The sequence below is a fragment of the Simochromis diagramma genome, unplaced genomic scaffold (assembly GCF_900408965.1).
Source record: "Simochromis diagramma unplaced genomic scaffold, fSimDia1.1 OVJJ01000304.1, whole genome shotgun sequence".
Classification (NCBI taxonomy): domain Eukaryota; kingdom Metazoa; phylum Chordata; class Actinopteri; order Cichliformes; family Cichlidae; genus Simochromis; species Simochromis diagramma.
This window is the reverse complement of record NW_024387030.1, coordinates 7,177,473-7,197,880: the sequence shown is the minus strand read 5'-3', so window position 1 is coordinate 7,197,880 and position 20,408 is coordinate 7,177,473. Positions and strand designations below refer to the sequence as shown.

Here is a 20,408-nt window from a genome sequence, read left to right as displayed (position 1 = left end):
AAACAAAAAAAGCGGAATTGGAATCTCTCTACATCTAATGCTTGAAGCTTTGAATGAAATTTGTCAATGATTTTTATTTTCGACCTAAGATTTTCTTTCTATTTGATGATATATATTAGCAAAGAATTATATTTGTACATCTCATTTGTAATTAAAAAAAGAAAAGAAAAAAAATTGAAAACAGCAACCAGAAAACTATGTACAGAATGTACAACCATGAATATGACGTTAGGTATTAAAAGGTGGAGAGGGGGATAACATCTGATAAAATACAAAGCACGAGAGCTCATATTGAGCCACCATGCATGGACAAAAAGGATGGCAATAAGGTCACTTAAGAAATTAATTACATTAAGAAATTAAATTTCAAATCTTAAATATGATTTAGAGAAGCGATAGCATCTGCTCTTACTCTTTACTCTTTGAGTGCTGACATCCGTGTCAAACACTGTGTCAGGCTTTTGTTTTGACAAACTGCAGCCTAAATCCTCTGTGTTTAGCTTAAGGATTACAATCAAGAGAATTTAGTTTGCGCGTGTAATCCATAATTTGGATCGGCGCTTACAATTTGCCAACGTGACGACTACAATTTATCGAGCAAATGGCAGCGGCCCTACTGTCCTTCACAGGGGACAAAATATTTTACAAAGCAGGAAACACAGCTCTTTGACGCTGCCTTACATTTTTACAATCTTAATAGCAACAGACATTCCTTGAATTTACGTGGCAACATACTGCATCGCTGCTTTGAAACAGAGAACAATATGGATGATGGAAGGTGAGAAAAGGAGTTGGAGGTTACAAATGACAATCCATCTACTGTACACCGAGTCAAATAACATGGTTTCACATATAAAAAAAAATCCATTCTTTCACTTCTATTGGCACAGCCCTACTGTATACAAAAAATATTACACGAGGATTGATCAGTTCACATCATTAAACTAAACGAAAAATAAACCAATTCACAAGAAAAAAAAAGTTTTTAAAAGAAAAAGAAAGTGTACGTATAAAAGTGCTTGATAATGTTGATAAAACAGCACAAAATTGCTATAAAAAGGTAGAAGAACTCTGTGAAGCGGCACCATATTGTTGAGTATTTGCACCTGACAGTTATTCAGTTTAGAGAGGTGGAAGCCGAGGAGGAGAGTTACCCGGCCTGGTCGCTCTCCCTCCTTCACAGCGACCACGCTTACTAACAGTTGTACAGTAACGTCATTGTTCATGATGAAACTAGAAAAAAGTAGCTCATCACAGACTTTGATCTTAAGTTTTTTCTTTTGAATGACAGAAAACATCATCTCCCATGTGGCTAGCTTCACTTTCTGTTTGTGCAGATTCAGACAGTGAGCCTGAGTGTAGCAAGGCTGAGATTAGAAGAGCACCAGTACAAACTTGTGTAATAGCTGTAAAAACGCAGAAAAGAGTATAAGCTCTATTTTGCAGTCAAACGTCGGTCAACCGAACGGCATACAACATTATTTTATTTTTTTTTCGTTAAATGTAAAAACGTCAAACAAAAGTTCATCCAGCAACAGGTTAAAACGCTCCGTATTGTCTAAAAATGCATTGCCACATGGGCTATGATGTTTCATATCATCTTGGAGCACCATGGTATTGTAACCATATTACAGTAGTACCTTTATTACCTTCAGTTGTGTATAGAAACTGTAAACAAAGAGGTATATGTGATCTGGTGTTTTGGATTCTCAGAGACACAGCTCTCTTGACACTGAAGGAAACATCCCTGTGAGGCTCAGTAGCTGGAAGCATGGCTGCACTGCAGGTGGGAGTCTCGCAGTACGCTCACACAGCAGAAGCATTTCACATATCTTGAAAAAAAATATCCTACTTCCTGTCTTTCTGATGTTTCCCAATGTATTCCTATCCCTCTCTCTTACAAGACGTATTTAGCACTCTTCTGTCTTCGTGTCTTGAGAAGAAAGCATAGTCTCAAGTATAGCTTGCACAAACAAATAAACAATACTTGATAACACTGCAGCGGCCCTACTGTAAAATGATATATAAAATTAAATAGAATAAGAATTGCAATTCAAATACAAGAAATAATGTGAAATCTATGTTTCGCTTACAAATTATACCAGAGTATAATTTGAGGATCAAGGCTCTTGTTTCTAGTCACAACATACAGTTGTGGTTCCTAAATTATGAGGTGCCGTAAGGGACATTATTACTGAAATGCTCTCACACACACGACTAAAATTTTATCTCTCACACACACTACTGAAACGCTCTAACAAACGCTACTGAAATGTACTCGCACACGCTACTGAAATGCAGTCACACACACACTACTTAAAACCAAGGCGTTTCAGCTGGATAGGGCAGTGTTGCCAAATCCTTAGTAAGGAAAGTCGCTATTAGCCGTCCTAAAAGTCGCTAGAAGTTGCTAAATATGGTCATCGCCTAATTTGCATAATTGGTCATGCTTATGTAATTGTAACCTATGTTGTAGGAGAGAGAAATAACATCGTGGAAGAGACATAAAGTGGGTAAAAAAACACCCTAAATGGATTAGGAATATATTTAGAACTACAAATTAAATTCTTTGAGTAATTATTGTTTTTTTTAATGTCACAATTCTAACCCTCCTCCTTTATCCGGGCTTGGTACCGGCAAAAGTGACCCAAAAAAGGCACTCTGGCGGAGTTACACACACACACACTGTGTGTGTTTAAGTAGTTTTAAACCTTGTGATTTACAAAAAGTAAAAGAAGAACTGACTGCGTTAAAGTCGGGGTGGGAGCAGCGGCTTTGCTCATGCGTGATTCATTTGCAGTTTGGATGGGTAGGGATCAGCATCTCCTGCTTTGACAGCAGCTGGGGGCGACTGCTGCCTGTGAGCGTTTTGGCATGGGCGAAGTGCCCACGGCAGCACCCGCTGCTTGTTGGGAGTAAGACAGATATGTGCTTTCACGTCAAAAAGTGGTCATAGGTCTTCCTAATAACAAAAGCAAAAGTCGCCAGATTTGTCGCTAGTCGTTTTTTAGAGAAAAAAAGTCGCTAAGGGGGTCTGAAAACTCGCTAAATATAGCGACAAAGTTGCTAAGTTGGCAACACTAAAACACCTTCCTGTTCAGCTGAAATGCCTTGGTGTTCAGTAGTGTGTCTGAGAGCGTTTCAGTAATAATGCCCCTTACGGCACTTCATACTAAATGGGTCTGAGCTAATTTTCTGACTGCTCAGTCACAGGCAAAGTACTCTTTGAGTGGTGCAAACAGGTGGCGGATAACTGGGACGCTCCATGATCTGCCCAGCAGCCTCTGCCTCGCCAGTCGGCTCATGTTGGATACGTCTGTATAGTGGACTGGAAAACCAAAGACCCTGATGTGAGCAACCATCCACACCACACGTGCAACCAGCGAGCAGACAGGGGAAGACAAAGGAAGAAAATCTTGAAATTCTGACCTCTGAAAAAAGCCTACACAGTAGTTGAAATCATTATGTTTACATACCTCTCCATCTCAGTGCACCACAGTATGTCTTCCTTCTCATTCATGTAGACTGGGAAGTGCTGGTCCTTGCCCTGCTTGATGGAATTAGACCTGGTAGTGATAGTCCTCACCTTGCCAAACTGGAGGACAATTTAAAAAAAAATTAGTTTATGCCATTTTTATGTCCTTGCTGCGTAACAAACTTACAAAACCTGAGATACCTTTTCTAAAATGTTCAGGTTATCGTGATCAGATAATTTGGTAAACATGAGGTTCCCGTGTGAAGACCTGTCCCTGGATCTTGGTCCCAGAGTTTTGAGTCTTCAGCTTTGTATTTTTGATCTTTATTTCATGATTCTGTATTGGTTTTAGTCCTCTGTTATGAGTTTTTCATGTTCTGGTTTCTTGGTTTTAGGCTGGTTTAAGAATCCTTGGTTATTCCCGCCTCTCGTTTCCTTTTCTGGCCCAGTATTGTTTCCATGTTTGTTTACCGCCCTCATGGTTGTGTCTTCTTTTGTTAAAGTTTTGTTTCCTAGTTTTTTGGACATGGAGTACTTTGTTCTTTGTTGAAGTTTAAGCTCTGCAATAAAGTTGTCTTTTAGTTTAAACTTAGTTTCTGAGTCATGTCAAAGCTGATTTTTTTTTGTTGGATGAATTCAATTTGAAACTATTACATCTAGCTGCCACATGGAGCCACCAGTGTGCAGAGTTTTACACTCCTGAATCAAATGAACTGTATTACGAAATCCGAACATGTCACACAGTGGAAATTTGCATTTATCTTTTATATTGGTCTTATTCTGATTCTAGTGTTTATTTGTGAGTGTAGTTTTTATTTGCATGATTTTATTCTGGTTGTATTGCATGTTTTTTCTGTATACTTTATACTTTATTAATCTTCTGTAAGAAAATTACTCTCTGCATTTAACCCATTCACTCAGTGAAGCAGTGGGCAGCCAATCCAGCGCCCGGGGAGCAGTGTGTAGGGACGGTACCTTGCTCAGGGGTAACTCAGGGTAGCCGTTCGGTGGATTTGAACCCCCGACCTTCCAATCATGTTTTAATCCACTGTGGACTGGCTGGGCATGGGACAAATTAGCTGATAGCGGTCACCTCCTGAGGCATGGGTGTGTCCAAAGGCGGCCTATCAGCTGTTTAAAGGACCTATTAAAAGGAAGCTAGCTGAGCACTGGAAGGAGAGAGGCCCCAGATATGGAGAGGAATGCATGAAGGCCAGCTGATAAAGAGGGACCCGCTGCCTGATCATGGGGGTGCGACACCTCATCTGGAGACAGTCTGGTCAGCGTGACGTGGCGACCCAGTCCCAACAGCAGGAATGGCGACAGTAGGAGACAACGTGTGGGATTGACAGCAGGGCAGAGGTATACCTCTGGCTGCATTTGTGAGTAGTGTCTCCACCGTTGTGCAGCCGTGTTGGGAGACGGTCGCCATGGCTATAAGCCAGGCCAGCTTCCGGGACGATGGTTCTGGCCCCTGTTTGTTTACTTACAGGGCGATGATGCAAGGGGAGCCGTGGTGGCATCGAGCAACGGACTCCAGTGCAGAATTCGAGCTGGGCAGGGATGTGATGGGACGAGAGGGGGATAGAAGGCTTCTCCTCGTCTTCCTGGGACGAGGCTGGCATGGACCCCGCTCTGGAAGAGGGATTTCTGCCCTGCTTGTGAACACCTAACAAACATTCGTCCTTGGCTGTGGGACAGTTACATTGTGTGACGGAGTGGGATTTTAGAGCGCATAGAACATTGCGTTTTGTAAGGTTTTTTTGATATTGGGTTTGTTTATTCCTGGGAATTTTAGTACCTCTACAACATTTTATTGCTTATGGCTTTTAGAATTGTTTGTCATTCTTGCTCCCTGGCCTGGAATAAACCCTTTCTGATCAGACCTGCTTCATCTTTGTGCCCTGGGTTTCTGACTCGCTTGCTCCCCCCTTGTATGTAAAGAACCATCCTCTAGTATGACATTCTGCCACACCAGCTTTAGTGTCTACAAACACACACACATTAACTCTGATATTCTACTGTATTTAAATTGAATGAATCAGATTAACCAGAGAGATTACAGCTGCCAGACTGAGTTTTTGTGTGCACCGGTGAGCGAACATGATGTGTATTGAAAGACAAGCTGCAAGTACCTTGGCTGTTCTGCCATGTTCTAAACAGTCCTGGAGTTCCAGCCTATCAGTGCACATGGCAGTCAAAGGCCTGAAAGAGAGAATGAACAATTTACACTTTAACACGTTATTTAAATCTAACATGCATTTCATTTTTTTCCTGTTCCCTATATACACTTACAATAGTGGATGCTCACATTAAACTTGGACTAAGTTTCAAACAATTACATAACATGTCAGGGTATGGTGACACGGTTGTCAGCACCGTCACCTCAAAGCAAGAAGGATGTGGGTTTGAGTTCACCAGCTGGGCGCCACGGACCTTTCTAGATGGTCACGGGCTGTGGGAGGAACTGGTGATTCTAAATTGTTAATAGGTGTGAATGGTTGTCCGTGTCTCCGTGTTAGGATGGATGGAATGAGTGCATGTACAAATAACCCTGGTGAGTTCAAATCTTTGTGGACAAAACGTAACAGTCAAAAACAGTCAATTTTCTCATTACTAGGTGTGCAATAAAGCTCATGCTACATTCCTCTGATTACTCTACCTTTTTCTAAGCCCTCCCCTACAACCTTGCATTTAATGCCACATTGCTACGAACTCTGAGTAACTGTCTTGAGCAAAGTCTACAGAAATGCAGACTTGTGAAACTATGGATAATGTCTAGCAGAGAGCTCTTCATGCATTTCATAATGTCACAGTGGGATAGCCTAAGTCTCTGAGTCTGTAAATGTAGACATTGGGATTGAGCCAAGGGAGGAACTGGGGCCCAGAAAAAGATAACAAATTATTATTTGAACTGTGAATCATGCAAAGCTACACTAATAGAGTCCAAGAATAAAAATATGGAGCTGGAGGTAGTAAAAGGTCCCATTTACAAATGTGAAAGTAGGGCATAATAGACTGAATTGGATCTGCTATACTACAAGTCTCTACTTCATCGGCCTTTATCTGCAATTTTAAACAAGAAAAAAAATCTCTGCCGGAAGTATGAAATTACTTCTAATCTAGCCACTGAAATCAGTTTCAGTCCATGCCATAATGGCACTTCATTTTGATTCAATGATTTTGGAGATAATCTAATCTAATTTGCTGTTCCATGCTTTGAATGCAGTATTAAGAAAACAGAAGATAATCTGCCAGGACAAGAATAGTTTTCTTAAAAAAAAAGAAAAAAAAAAAAAGAAGCCAAATCAATTGAGTATGTATGACTCACTATCACTACCTTATCTATAGTCATAGTAAAAAAGACAGTATGATCCTTAAAATTCTGTTTTCCCATAAATAAACTAAAAATAAAAATAATCTGGTCTTTAGCAGGTCTTAAAATATGATACATAAAACCTCAAAGGGCCTACAAAACATGACGTACCACACTGTGTGACTATCTATTTAACAATCAAAAATCAGAAGCAGTGCGTGAGAAACTAAAGCCACACTTCTTCTTCCACACTGCTTCAACAGGAATTAAGAGAATAAGTAGCAGCCAGGTGCTGCTAATCAAGTTCACTCGATTCATTGATCATCAGCAAGCACGCGCCTCTAAAAAACAAAAGGTTTAGGCAGTTTGTTCATCAGGAACATTCACATGTGTGTTAACACAATGCCAAAGAGGAAAAACATCAGCAATTATTTTCAGCAGAGAAGCTGTTTCCAAATAGCCTGAGGTCTCTCATTCTGCAGTGAGAAATATTATTCACGATCAGAAAACATTCACGACGGCTGCCAATCTCAGCAGTGGCCGGCCATGCAATGCTCAGAGAAATGACAAAAAAATAAGAGCTACGTCTCAGCCTCAACAGGCCTTAATTAGATAGTTAAATTCTACAGTTCAAGACACACTGAACAAATGTGGCTTACTTGGAAGGGTTGTCAGGAGACATCCTCTTCTCTCTAAAAATAATATGGCAGCATGGCTTAGATTTGCAAAGATGCATCTGAGCAAACCACAAGACTTCTGGAACAATGTCCTTTGGACAGATGAGACCAAAGTGGACATGTGTGGCTATAATGCACAAAACCAAATACAGCACATCAGCACAAACATCTCATACTAACTGTCAGCATGGTGGTGGAGGGGTGATGGTTTGGGTTTGTTTTGCAGCCCCAGGACCTTGGCATGTTGAAGTCATTGAGTCTTTGTATACCAAAGATTTCTAAAGCAAAATGTGAGGCCATCTGTTTGACAACTGAAGCTTGCCAAAATGATGTCATGCAACACGATAATAATCCCAAGCACAGCAGCAAATCAAAAACAGAATAACTAAAAAAGGAAATAGCTGAAATGCTATACCACATAAATTTACCATATAAATGCCTGCAAATCTCAATGAACTGGAGGAAGTTCCTCCACAGCAACATGAGAGACGAATTAAGTCATGCAGAAAACAAAACACTTTAAATTATGGCACCTAAAAGTTATAATGAATCACAGGGTGTGATTAGTTTTTCACACACCACTTACTTTTCTAAAAACAAATAACAACATAGTGTAACATGTTCTGTGTTGTTGTTCATTTTTAGTTTGTTTTTGCATTATTTTAAGACTTGATACGGACTAAAGAATTTAGGTTGTACTTTGTTGTAACATGACCATATAATTTGACATAAGCAGTCCCTTTATAGTGTTACTTTTTTGTTAAATACTACTTCTTCTCTCACCATTCATACACCAACCTGTTCATGCCAGGAAGGTTACCCCAGAAGTAACGGGCACGGTGGGCAGCTGACACTTCCTTGGCATCGATCATCACTGGGTTACACTGAAAACAGAGACGAGGAAGAACAAGTACCAATCAGGAAGCAACAAAGGTAAAAAGCTTGTGATTGCATACAGAATAATACAAGTGTAATCACACAACAACAACAATTTTATTATATAGCACAATGTTAATATAACAGAAAAGAGTCAAAATTAAACTTCAAAGTTGTCAGTTTCCTCAGTGGACAGTCATTTAAAAAAAAGAGAGTATTCTAACAACTAATGAGGGCTTCACCTAACAGATAACCAGAAACACCATCTAGGAGTAGATTGCAGCGCATTAAAGCTGGCATATTAAACTGTTGAATGAAGATCAAGACGTCAGAGCTCCGTTCTCATAATTTTTGCCTAAAGATAATGAATTATTGCCACAAGGGGGCATTCAAAGCCCAACAATACCCACTTCACCAACGGCACATCATACATCTACCACCTACAGCAGGTAGAGATTATAAGTATCAGTAAAGAAATTAACCTCTAAAAAGCGAGATATGTCCCTCTTGTCACTGACGCCCATAGCAACCACATTTTCAAAGAGCCAGAAGAAAGGCCTGTCTTCCCCCTGCTTCGGCCGAGCCTCATGGAGCAGTCGGTAAAACTCAAAGAACAGGCGTCCGGTGCCCTCTGTGAGACAGAAAGAGGTATTAAACCAGGTGCTGAAGCAAAGCAAAAGACATAAACTCCTTATATTCTAGTGATTTATTTAGGCCAGTGACTTTATATATGAATGAATTTCCCAACTAATACATTAGCAAAGCAAAAAAGCAGTGGACTCATTTAAACTTACCATACAGACCCTTCCTTGCAGGATTGACTATTGAGAGGTCATTGCATGGGCTTCCACCTATAACTAGATCAAAAGGACCCCACTCGTTTATCTGTATAGAGAAAAGAGTCAGAGTCAGGATTAGGGTTATGAACTGAACCAGCAATGTACTCCTAGTGAGTAGTAAATACTAATAAAACTAGCTATACAGATGCTAGAGTTTGAATGTTTTATAATGTCTTTATTGTCTTTTACTCTCCACTCTTGGCTTTTAATATGACAAGGTAAAGTGTCAAAGAAAAGCATGGTCTCACTGTCGGTCATTTGTACATCTGGTAAACAACCATACTGTTAAGCCTTAAAAATATCCACATTTTCTGTTTAGAAGAGTCTGCATTTAATTTCTGGTTTTCCACAATAGAAAATGATATCCAATGCTACTTAGTACAAGCGAGTAATGATATATTTGTAAGTTTGTAGCCATTTGCAAGTTTGGTGTCTCTTTTTAGTAACTTATTCTCACTCACATGTTTGCGTGTGATGTTCCGCACGTCTCCAACGTACATGATGCGACCCTCATGCCGGACGATACCCACAGTGATGGAGTCTTCACACACTTCAGAAGCTATGTAGCGACCCACTTGGATGCCAAGTTCTTTGAGCACCAGCAGTCCTGTGCAGGGTGTAGTTAAAGATTTTTTTTAAAAAAAAGAAAAGAAGGAGACAGTCTAAAAAAATCTGTCCACTTAAATGATCTGATCTGAAGAACTGGAGCTATCCCTAATAAATAAATCCTATGATGACTAACACAAATATAGCTAATAGCTATATAGCTAGTATAGCTAGTTATATATGGCATGTGTAGTGACTGATACATGGCAACGTTCTGACTAATAAAGGAAGAAAGTAAATCCATCTAATTTTTGATAACACAAACTGGGGAAAATTGTCTAACCTGTGGCTATGCCATCAAATAGTGACAGGACACGAATGGGCTTCCTCTTCTCCGCCATGACTGGGGCGTAAAGCTTTGGTGGATCCTGAAATTATTGGCAGAGGGGGCAACAGTGAGACACAAAGGAGACAGACTCCTCAGTCACATGGTGATTGAGATTTATGGCCTAAAGGTCAATTACTTACAAAATCTTGATCGTGATTATTTGCAAAGAAGTGCTGGAGACGGCTGGGCCAATCGCTACGACGCTCCAGCAGACCAAACACACCCTTCTGACCGCACATGTAGCAGTTCCATGGGTCTTCTTTGATGGCAGCGTGAGCGGCTCCTTGACCAACAAGAAGGTCCACGCACTCCACACAGAAGCACCTGCGCCAAGGACAAGGACATTTACTTCTAAAATGATAACTAACCCTACCTATTAAAAGCAGTCACAGTGTTAAGTACAGTAAGCGACTAAGTGACTAAATGTGGTAGACTGCATGTTTTCCATTAGAAGACCAAAATAAACTATTAACTGTTTAAAATGGTCTTGATCTGAGAATAAAAATGCAGGAAATGTAACGTGCAAGTAGGGTTGCCAACCGTCCCTTAAAAAACGGAATCGTCCCGTATTTAGAAACAAAAGTACACGTCCCGTATTGAGCTAATAAGGGACGCACTTTGTCCCGTAATACAGTGAGAATCAAAAGTAGTCTATAAATGTTAATGGAATTAACGCTTTGTTGGAAAACATAATTCCCAGCTCCTCTCCTGCTTTGTGACCAATGAGCTGACAGCACACTTATGACAATTCGAGTATGACAATTCAGATTACCGCTCATCTCATTGATCGAGGAAAGGTCGCTTGCGGAGAAAATACCGGAAGACAACAGATGACCACAACAAGAAGCATGGCCAGCAGGGAAACAAACGCCGACACTGCGGTGCAAGTCTCGGACGACAGTACACCTAAAGCTGGGCAGACACTGTGCGATTTTTTCAGTCACGTTATTCAGCTCCTGCTCAAACTGCACGATTGACTCGCAGGGGTTAGAAGTTCATAGGTCACGATGCAGGGTCTCACACTATACCGCCCGATGCTCTGATGCGACCTGAGTGCTCACACTGTGCCTCCATAAAATGAAGGTTATAACAGAAAATCTGTCGCTCGCTCTCTCTCTCTCTGTCTTTCACTCACACAGACACGCACACCACCACCATCAACTTTGCTAAATTGCTAATGAAAAACATTGATCAGGCAGCTGTGATTGAGCAGCAGTGTAAATCCAACTATTTTCACGGTTGTTGTGGTCGTGATAATTTTGTGATGCCACATCGAAAAGGCTCGGATGAGCTTTCCAAAGTTCTACAAGTTGTGCCTCCATCGCTTGTGTCCAGATCACACGCTGCACAGCTGTGCTGCTCCACCTTTTTCACCGACGTTTACGTGTTTGCGCGTGAGCAGTGGTCGTGAGGTGTTAATCGTGTCTCCTTACCCCACGTATACTACACGATGCACGATGAAGGCCAAAATCGGGCCGATCGCCAAAACGGTCGCACGACTCAAAAATCGTCTCAAAATGGGCCAAAAATCGCACAGTGTGAGCCCAGCATTAGAGCAGCAATGTTTGTTCGCTCAGAGAAAGAAAAAAAAAAGGCTGCAAAAGTACAGGGAGGAATGGGAAAAGGAAAACACCTGGCTGGGAAAATGCACGATAACACCTATACAGCGCACTGCACTGTGTGCCGGCGCACTTTTTCCATAGGCATGCTTCTAGTGGTGGGCACATGAAGAACATGAGGGGCGTGAAAGCTCAGGGAACCCTTAACCAATTTTTTGTCCACCAGGCCACGGCAGAAGCAGATATGGTATGTAAACACTGGTTTGTTTTTTTTAAACCCTCTGGTTAAGGTTAATATGGGCATGTGCAGTGAATATCAGCGCTATGTGGCCAGAAGTGTGATAATATAATGTATTTTGTGTAATAAACTGCAAGGATAGATGATTACAACAAATAGATGACTAATACATAAAAGTAATACATAGATAAATAATGATGATGAGTTAAGATGCGTAATCATGGGAACAAGCGGGTTTACAAACAGGAGCAGCTGATTAGCATTAGAAAAGCTGAAATAATACCTCAACTGAAGCCAATTGTACTAAATGCACTATATGTGCACAGTTACAAGAATATTTTTCGTTCTATTGCTTTCTATTAATTTATATAATTTTAAGTTAAGCAGGACAGAGTTCTTTTAAAGAAAGATTTACTTATATTCTCAAAAGTTAAGCATGACAGGCTTCTGTTTAAGAAAGAGACCTGTTTTATTGTGTTAATGTTGTCGTTTTGAGCTAAAAATAAATGGCTAAATGATCATTTGTTTCCCATATGGTCATATCGCAAAGAATATGCATCTGCTTAAATCAAATTCAAGTCAAATGGTTAAAAAATAATTTCACACACAAAAAAAAGAGCTACCACACTGGGAAGGGTGAAGACAACTGGGTTGCCCGGCCCTGGCCACGAGGTGTCCCTTATTTATTTTTCAGGGAGTTGGCAACCCTACGTGCAAGTGAAAAAACTTCTGCATCTTTGATGGGGTTTACCAAGGTTGTCTAAAAGGCCCCAAAGTTCATAGGATAACTCTATTTGAATTCTTATACAGGTGTTTGTAAGTTTATATACAAGTTTATATACTGTTCATTTAGCATTTAACCTTCTGTTAGTTTGAGCTAGCCCACCGTCTGGTGATGTCATATAGTTAGTAAGGTGGGCAGTTTTAGTGTCGGATGAGCGGTGTTGGTCAGGTGGGGGTGCACTGATTCCTGTGGGATATGATGTGTGCGTGAATGGTAAGTGAGTATTAACCTGTGTTGCATTTTGCTTTATTTGTGTTGATACTGTGATATATTTACCATTTAGGAGCTAATGTAGTTCATAGTTGGAGCGGTATAGGCCACGCACGCAATGTGTGAGTTCACCCTCATTTCACATGCTAATTGATGTCAGTTACTTCATCCTGGTTTGGCTTTCGTTTGCCACATGTACGATCCTCAATATGTTTCTAACGTAATTCCTGTGTTATCAGAGCTTCCCTGTATGGTATATGTGGTGCTCGTGATTCCTTAATTTAAAATACGGAGTTTATAGCGGATAATTTGTTCAGAGTACCGCTTAAATGCCGAGCGTAGTTCGACCGGAAGTACCATGTTCCTACTTCCCCTTCGCAATAAAAGCATTACGGCGGATTATAACGGAGAAGCCTTTATTTTCTACAGCTACCGGAAGTAGTTCCTCTGTACTGACGTTAACTTAACCTCGCAGTAATGCTATTTAGCTGGCGTAGTGTAAGCAGTAGAAGTGTACTACATTGCTCTGCTCATTTAAAGGATAGATTTATGTAGAGATACATCTTTTTGTGTTTAGCATTACTGCCTTACACTACTGTGCTCTTTTCTTTATGTATGGTTATGTTAACTATATTGTATTATGCATATATCTGGATATGTCACTTATCTCTTCACCTTATTTATCACTTATTTGTATTATGTACTTCTTTAGTAGAAAACCACACACACACACACGATTACAGCCACAGGAATTGAGCTGTGAAGGAAATAAACTTCCTCAAACCAAACCTTAAGCTTTTTTTTCCCATGCTCTGGGAGAATTGGTTAAGTGGTGTTCTGGCTTACACACCAGGGTGACCGTAGTGCTAAGGAGTGAATCAGTGCCATAACCGTGTCTATCCCTGATACCTCCACTACACAGGTTATTTGCATTTTTAGGAAAAATCGTTTAAAAAAAAAAAACTCAACAAATAAGTCTGTTAAGTCTTTCGTTTGTGCCAGTAGGACTGTAAGGAGAAATGTTTGGTCTAGCAGTAATGGTTTAACTAGAAGAGGAACAGGAAGTTGTGACTGAAAGAGCCCCACACACACAGAAGACAGAGTGGTACAATGCCTCTGTTGAAAATTTGATTGCCAGGGTAATTATTAGCCAACAGCAAAGCCAGATGCATCTGGCATAGTTTACTACCAGATTAGAAAGGAATACAGAGGATGGTCCATAAAAGATGAAATATCCAGTGAGCAGCAGTTCTCTGGGTAAAGATGCCTTGTTGATATCAGAGGTCAAAGGAGAACAGCCAGACTGCTTCACACTAATAGGAAACCAACTGTTACTCATATAACCACTTGTTACAACCAAGGTATGCCGAAGAGCATCTTTCAACATGCGACACTTGAAACCTTGAAGGTTAATGGGCTGGATTGGTAGAAGACCACATCGCGTGCCACTTCTGTCAGCTAAGAACAGGAACGTGACGCTCACCAAAATGGGAAACTAGATGACTGGAGAACTGTTGCCTGGTCTGATGAGTCTCAATTTCTTCTGCTACGTTCAGATGGTAAGGTCAGAATTTGGTCTTAACACTATAGCCAGTTTGATTACTCTTGCTGACCTCATCCACCCCCTTTATGATCACAGTGTACCCATCTTTTGATGTACCTTGATAAAAGGAACAAATAATCTCAAAATTGCGTCTTCAGCATCTTCACTGTATTCACATGGCCTCCAAAGTCACCAGCTATCAGTGTGTGTTTTATGACAGACAAATGTTGCCCTGGAGTCACCTGCTGTAATAAGAACAACCACAAAGGTGGTTTGAATACTTCATCAAGTAGGCAAGATACAAATCCAAATATTTACAGGCTGAGATCAAAAAGAAAATCAACCAATGAGTACCAAGGACTCGTATGAGGGGGTTTGCTGACCGTAATGATCGTAGGAGAACATCTGTGTCCTTTAAATAAAATTATACAATATGAACATGACCGACATGTCTCTCTTCTCTAAATCAGTTTATCAGTCATAGGCAGAGATGGGCAGTAACGCGTTATTGTAATCTGATTACTTTTTTCAAGTAACGAGTAAAGTAAGGGATTACTATTGCAAAAACGGTAATTAGATTACCGTTACTTTCCCGTAGGAACGCTGCGTTACTGCGTTACTAAAACCGTGGTTTTTTTGCCAGAATGTCTCATGACAGTGACGTAAGCAAGTGCGACGTTCGTGACAACAGCTGTGTGCAGATCAACAATGGATCATATATCGAATGCAGGAGAGAGTATGAGCGTGCAGCGTTTAAAGCGTGGAAGCACTGACCTTATTTTGAGTTTAATTCCATAAAAAGTGACAAAAACATTAGTGTCTGTTGTGTGTGGGAAGAAAACTTCTCTTTACAGCGAAAAAAACCCCTAAACTTCCAAGCAAGCACCGAGTGCGCTGAGAAACTTGCGGATTCTTCAACTAACCACCGCGGCACACCTGCACCTGGGCAAACCTCCGCCTACGCTACTCCTGCTTTACAGGTGAAAATAGAGCAACAGGACCGCTAGTCTTTGATGTTATTTATTTTCTGCTGTGTTTTACTTGCATCTATTTGAAAGACTGAGTGTAAACACAAAAAATATATATATTTTATGTGCTGGAATGTGCAGAAAATAGGTTTAAATGTTAAGCAAATTTCTTCCAGTCAGAGAATATTGCATATAATTAAATTTTTGCTTGATGCATAAAGTTAAAAGATTAAAACTAATAAAACAAGTTTTAAAAAGAGACTTTTCCATTTGATTACATTTTGTATGATGGATTATGCAGAAAAAGTAGAATTGGGATGAAAGATCTATCGCTTTATCCCCTATTCAGGTTGTAAATAGTTTTTTTTTAAAAGTAACTAAGTAATTAATTACTTTTGAAAATAAGTAATCAGTAAAGTAATGGGATTACTTTTTGGGGGAAGTAATCAGTAATTAGTTACTGATTACTTTTTTCAAGTAACTTGACCAACACTGGTCATAGGTCAAGAAAAGGTGCACAGTTTCATTATCACTCTTTGTTTTGTATTTAAAAGGTGTAGATAAAAAGGTTTTTAATGGGGTTTGTGGGTTTTGAGAAGCAGCAAGTTATCGTTAACACTGTCATCCAAATGTCAAACGCCACCATCCAAAAATAGCATTGTTTGTGATCAGTCCAGCATGCCTCTGACAAAGCTCAATCTGTTCTCAGTGGTATTTTTCTAGACTTCAGTCTAACTGTGTGAGAACACCAGTCTGTTTCTTTATGTTTAACAATGCTCTATTCAACAGAAATACAGTGCAACCACACTTTATAAAATATTTACTATCAGCAAGTTCTCCACTGGGCTGCCACGATGTTGCCTTACATCACTGCTACGAGATTAGTGACCCATCACAAAGCCTTTATTGTGCACCCAATATGAACAGTGCTATCTGTGCTGGAAAAACAACTGTAAATTTAGAGGCAAGTACTGTCCTATTCAAAAATAAAAAATATTGCTGTTATTTGCTACACAGCTTCACAATGTTCTTTATTAAGCAATAATTTTATGAGTATTTTTTATGACAAAGAGATTTGAGAACAAGTCAATTGGCTGATTATCCTTTAATAAAGGTGTGAAGAAAGCATATGAGAATTTTGCAAAGATTGCAAGTTTTTTTTAAAGACCCTTTCATACTCTACTAACAGTAGACTTAGGTTATGGAAGGTCAGTTTATTTTTAGTTTCTTGTTCTTAGCTCAGAGGAGTGCCACTTGGTGTGGTCTTCTGCTGCTGTAGGCTTCTAATGCTTCAAGGTTTGACGTGTTGCAAATTTAGAGATGCTCTTCTACATACCTCGATTGTAATGAGCAGTTATTTCAGTTACTGTTGCCTTTCTGTCAACTTTGCACCAAGAAAATCCCTCATAGCTATGGTTTTAAAAATCCAACTGTTGTCTTGACCACTTAGCATATCAAAACACATTATAAAAAAGGCTGTGCTCAGGTCAGGTAATGTGTAGCTGTATATGTAGACTAAATCTAGTTCTACCAGACTCCATGCACATCCATGTAATTGCAACACAGGCTCTCATGGTAGAAACCTTACCGACAACAATTGTTGTTCCCACACATGAGCACTTCTCGTCCCCCGCAGCAGATAGTGCAGTATGACTGGTAGCCGTCGTCGTCGTATTGATAAGCACATTCTAGGAAGCAGTTCTGCAAAAAATATCCAAAATATACTCTAAGACACGGGGTCACATCAGTTGCTGCTTAAAATATGTGTTGTTTATTAGGAGCTTTGAAATTTGCTGTGACTTTTAATAACACCCTAGTTGAGTCCAAGTCTAAGCCTTTATCGCAGCTTACCTTGCAACTCTGACACATTCCTCCAGCAAAAAGAGGATGCTCAAGGCTAACATTCAGACTTCCACAGGAGATACAGATGTCTGCAGTAAGAGAAACACCGTGTTAGTATTTAACAGGCAGAGCTCTGAGAGGAGTGAGCACCCAGAACTCACACCTCTGTGAAACAATTTGAATATCTATGAGATACAGTTGTGGTCAGAAGTTTCCATACGCTCATCATGGGACACGAAGGGTAATTTGTACTTTTAATGATTTCCTGTTATTTTTCCAGAGTGGGATGATTGTACAGCATACATCTTTGCACTAGTTTTAATTTATTTTGGATTTTCTCTTATCTAAACAGGGTCAGAAGTATAAATCTTTGAATAACTGGTGCTGAAGGTTCTGCAATGTCTTTTAACTTGACAAGGCCTGTTAGCTTCTCATTAGTGATCATGACTGGTAGTTTCTCTTTGCCAGCATTACAGAGGATAGGCAACAACACCAAGAAGCATGCTTAGAGTAGTAAAGGTGAGTGTTTCAACCTAGAAACACTTCGCTATCCAGCTGTCAGGTAATTGTCAAGCATGGTGGTAGCATCACACAATCCTTTAACTTCACCTCAAATCAACAGCTGGTTGAAACTTTGATATAATTGGATGTCCCAGCAGGGCAACGATCCCAAATACACATCAAAACTGATTTTAAAATGAATAAAGCAGGCTAAAATTAAGCTTCTGGAATGGCCTTCCCAAGGCTTCAACCTGAACCTTATTGAAAATGTGTGTACTATGTACCAGAAAACCAACAAATTTAAATTAATTCTGTCAATACCACCTAGAAGACCAGTCAGATATACAGCCATAATTATTCCAGAAGCTTGCTGATGGCTCAGACGGGTTGAGCTGCAACTTGCTAAGAGAGACTGAATGAAATGTATGTTTGAGCCCCAAATTATTATTCATGACCATAAGTGTGTGTAAACATTGACCACAACTGTAGGTCTAGATCTAGTTAGTTTAGCTATCAGGTTATGAGAAAACAAACAAAGCTGCTAATAAGGTAGATGAAATTACAGAAAACCCATTTCCTCCTTTTTACTCATTGTTATTTTGTGAACACAGATGCATGCATTTCATCGGCTTTGCCCGTCAACAACAGGTACAAATAAGAGGTGTGTCGGTGCCTCCTGAGAGGCCCTTCGGTGTTGCTACAAGCAAGAGCACACAGAGAACGTTTCACTTACCCTCTAAGCTGCGGCACTTTTGTCTCACTTCATAAACAAGTCGCTCTGACACAGAGAAATGAAGAATCTGTGTTAGTTCCTTCATTTTTTTTAGAAGTAAATTAAAAAAAATATAGGAAAAAATAAATAAAACTAAAATTTAAGATGGTATCACGCAAATAAAACTTCTTCGCCAAACATGTCAGAAATCACTTAAAGTATCAGTCATCATGATAATCCCTGACAGCACAAATGCTTTCATGATATATAAAGAAATAATGTAACAAACAGATCATTTGATGGGTCAGTCAAAATACACATTTGGTTATGTTATTGTTGGAGTTTCCTCTGTTTTCCTTGTATTACTATGGGATCTTTATTTTACATTATAAAGCACCTTAAGGCAACTGTTGTTGTGATTTGACACTACATAAATAAAACTGAATTGAATTACACTTCTTTTCTTCTTTTGTCATTTGGAAGAGACGGAGGATGAGTAATACTTGTAATAAAGACAGGGCACTGTCTTTCTAGATAGCATCTATTTATTGTCTTTAGAGCAACCTGAATCTTTTTGCCTTCTCACGTCACTTGCTAATGGATCTCTTGTCCATACCTTACCTCCCAGACCACTATAGTGATGTAAAACACCGCCGCAACCTCCCCAAGGAGCTGGACACAGAGTTCATGACTCCAATATAACCCAATAAATGAGGCACCTTACCTCGTGTTCTCTCATCAATGATGTCCTTGACCTTAGGTTTCTCTGCTGTGCTTTTGCGAGGCTTTTTGGCTGGAGGAGGTGTATAGGCTGCTGCTTCTGGCTCTACCCATATTTCAGGATAAACTTCTTTGTATGGGTTACGCTCCTCTGGGGTGCACAACAGAAGCAAAAAATTAATATTGCACCAAATGTTACGGATGTTTTTAATTACCAAGTGTATAGAATACTCATCTGCTATGCCATTATATATAGCAATTTTTAACTCTTCCAGATGGGTCATAAATAGGGTTAAAATAGTGATGTCATCTTACCTTCTGGTGGCTCCAAGCCTTTGGGTCCAGTGGGCTGAAATCCTGTCATAGCCCACTCAATCATCTGCTTGTTTAACATTTCCACGGATTTTGAGGTCTCTGTCTCATCACTGTCAGGGCAGGCCATGAAGGCTTTTCCTGCCCGGCTGCTAGCCACCTACAAACACATTCAAAACGTTTTTCACCAAAAATGTATTCTTATTCTATGATATTTACAGTAAAGATCCTTTAGTCCCATTCAGTTTAATACTATGCCTAAAATGGGTGGATAATTTGAGAGGGCTCTGCCTGCGGGGCGTCTTGGATAATTTTGCTCTTGAATTTCTCATTGAGAGCACTTATTTTGAAATTACTTCTTCGTTTTTTTTGCATTTGGCTCTCCAAATTATGGTAATTGCAGGAACGTTTCTGCAATTTTCATAAAGCTTCTTAAACACCCTCTTCCTGAGATGCTCAAAAAGACTGGGGAACATGGAATAAAGTTACTTCTTATTCTATATCTGCAAAAAGACACAAAGACACAAACAAGACGTGCCATGTTAATATTTGTGGCCTTTCTAAAGAACCATTGCAGCTGCTTCAACCCTGCTTCAAGTCTTTATGCTATGCCAAGCTAAGTGTCAGTAGGCTTTGGTTTAATACCACAGCAGATATTGAAATCTTTACATGAAAGATTGAAAACATGTAAAAAATATGAATGTCAGATACATTCGCTGTGTAAGTTTAAAGGTTTAACTACAATGAAAGCTGTGCCCTAAAATCTTCTCCCATGCTCACCTGTAAGACTTCGTAGATGGCTTTCCTGTACATGGGCTGCTTGTTGTAAGTTGGTTGGTGAAAGGCATTGTTAAAGGAACTTAAAGGCAATAGTTTCTCTACACAAACCTGTGAAAATACAC

The 20,408-nt window shown here is 39.8% G+C and overlaps 1 protein-coding gene across 8 annotated transcripts in view; it reads right to left on the bottom strand.

Annotated features, from left to right (window-relative positions):
• Positions 1–2,980: 2,980 nt before the first annotated feature.
• Positions 2,981–20,408, bottom strand: part of dnmt3ab (DNA (cytosine-5-)-methyltransferase 3 alpha b) — a 51,938-nt gene continuing 34,510 nt past the window's right edge. For 5 of the 8 annotated variants that reach the window (XM_040041978.1, XM_040041980.1, XM_040041984.1 and 2 more), the window contains 15 exons: positions 20,287–20,394; positions 19,510–19,666; positions 19,199–19,345; positions 18,496–18,540; positions 17,271–17,350; positions 17,008–17,120; positions 10,258–10,441; positions 10,073–10,157; positions 9,645–9,790; positions 9,139–9,229; positions 8,827–8,975; positions 8,252–8,352; positions 5,611–5,680; positions 3,477–3,595; positions 2,981–3,345 (listed from right to left, as the gene is read on the bottom strand). In XM_040041978.1, coding sequence (XP_039897912.1) covers positions 3,204–3,345; positions 3,477–3,595; positions 5,611–5,680; positions 8,252–8,352; positions 8,827–8,975; positions 9,139–9,229; positions 9,645–9,790; positions 10,073–10,157; positions 10,258–10,441; positions 17,008–17,120; positions 17,271–17,350; positions 18,496–18,540; positions 19,199–19,345; positions 19,510–19,666; positions 20,287–20,394 — 1,737 coding nt within the window. In that variant the 3' untranslated portion in view covers positions 2,981–3,203. The remainder of the gene's footprint in view (positions 3,346–3,476; positions 3,596–5,610; positions 5,681–8,251; positions 8,353–8,826; positions 8,976–9,138; positions 9,230–9,644; positions 9,791–10,072; positions 10,158–10,257; positions 10,442–17,007; positions 17,121–17,270; positions 17,351–18,495; positions 18,541–19,198; positions 19,346–19,509; positions 19,667–20,286; positions 20,395–20,408) is intronic. The other 3 variants (XM_040041982.1, XM_040041985.1, XM_040041981.1) reach the window with 1 other exon arrangement.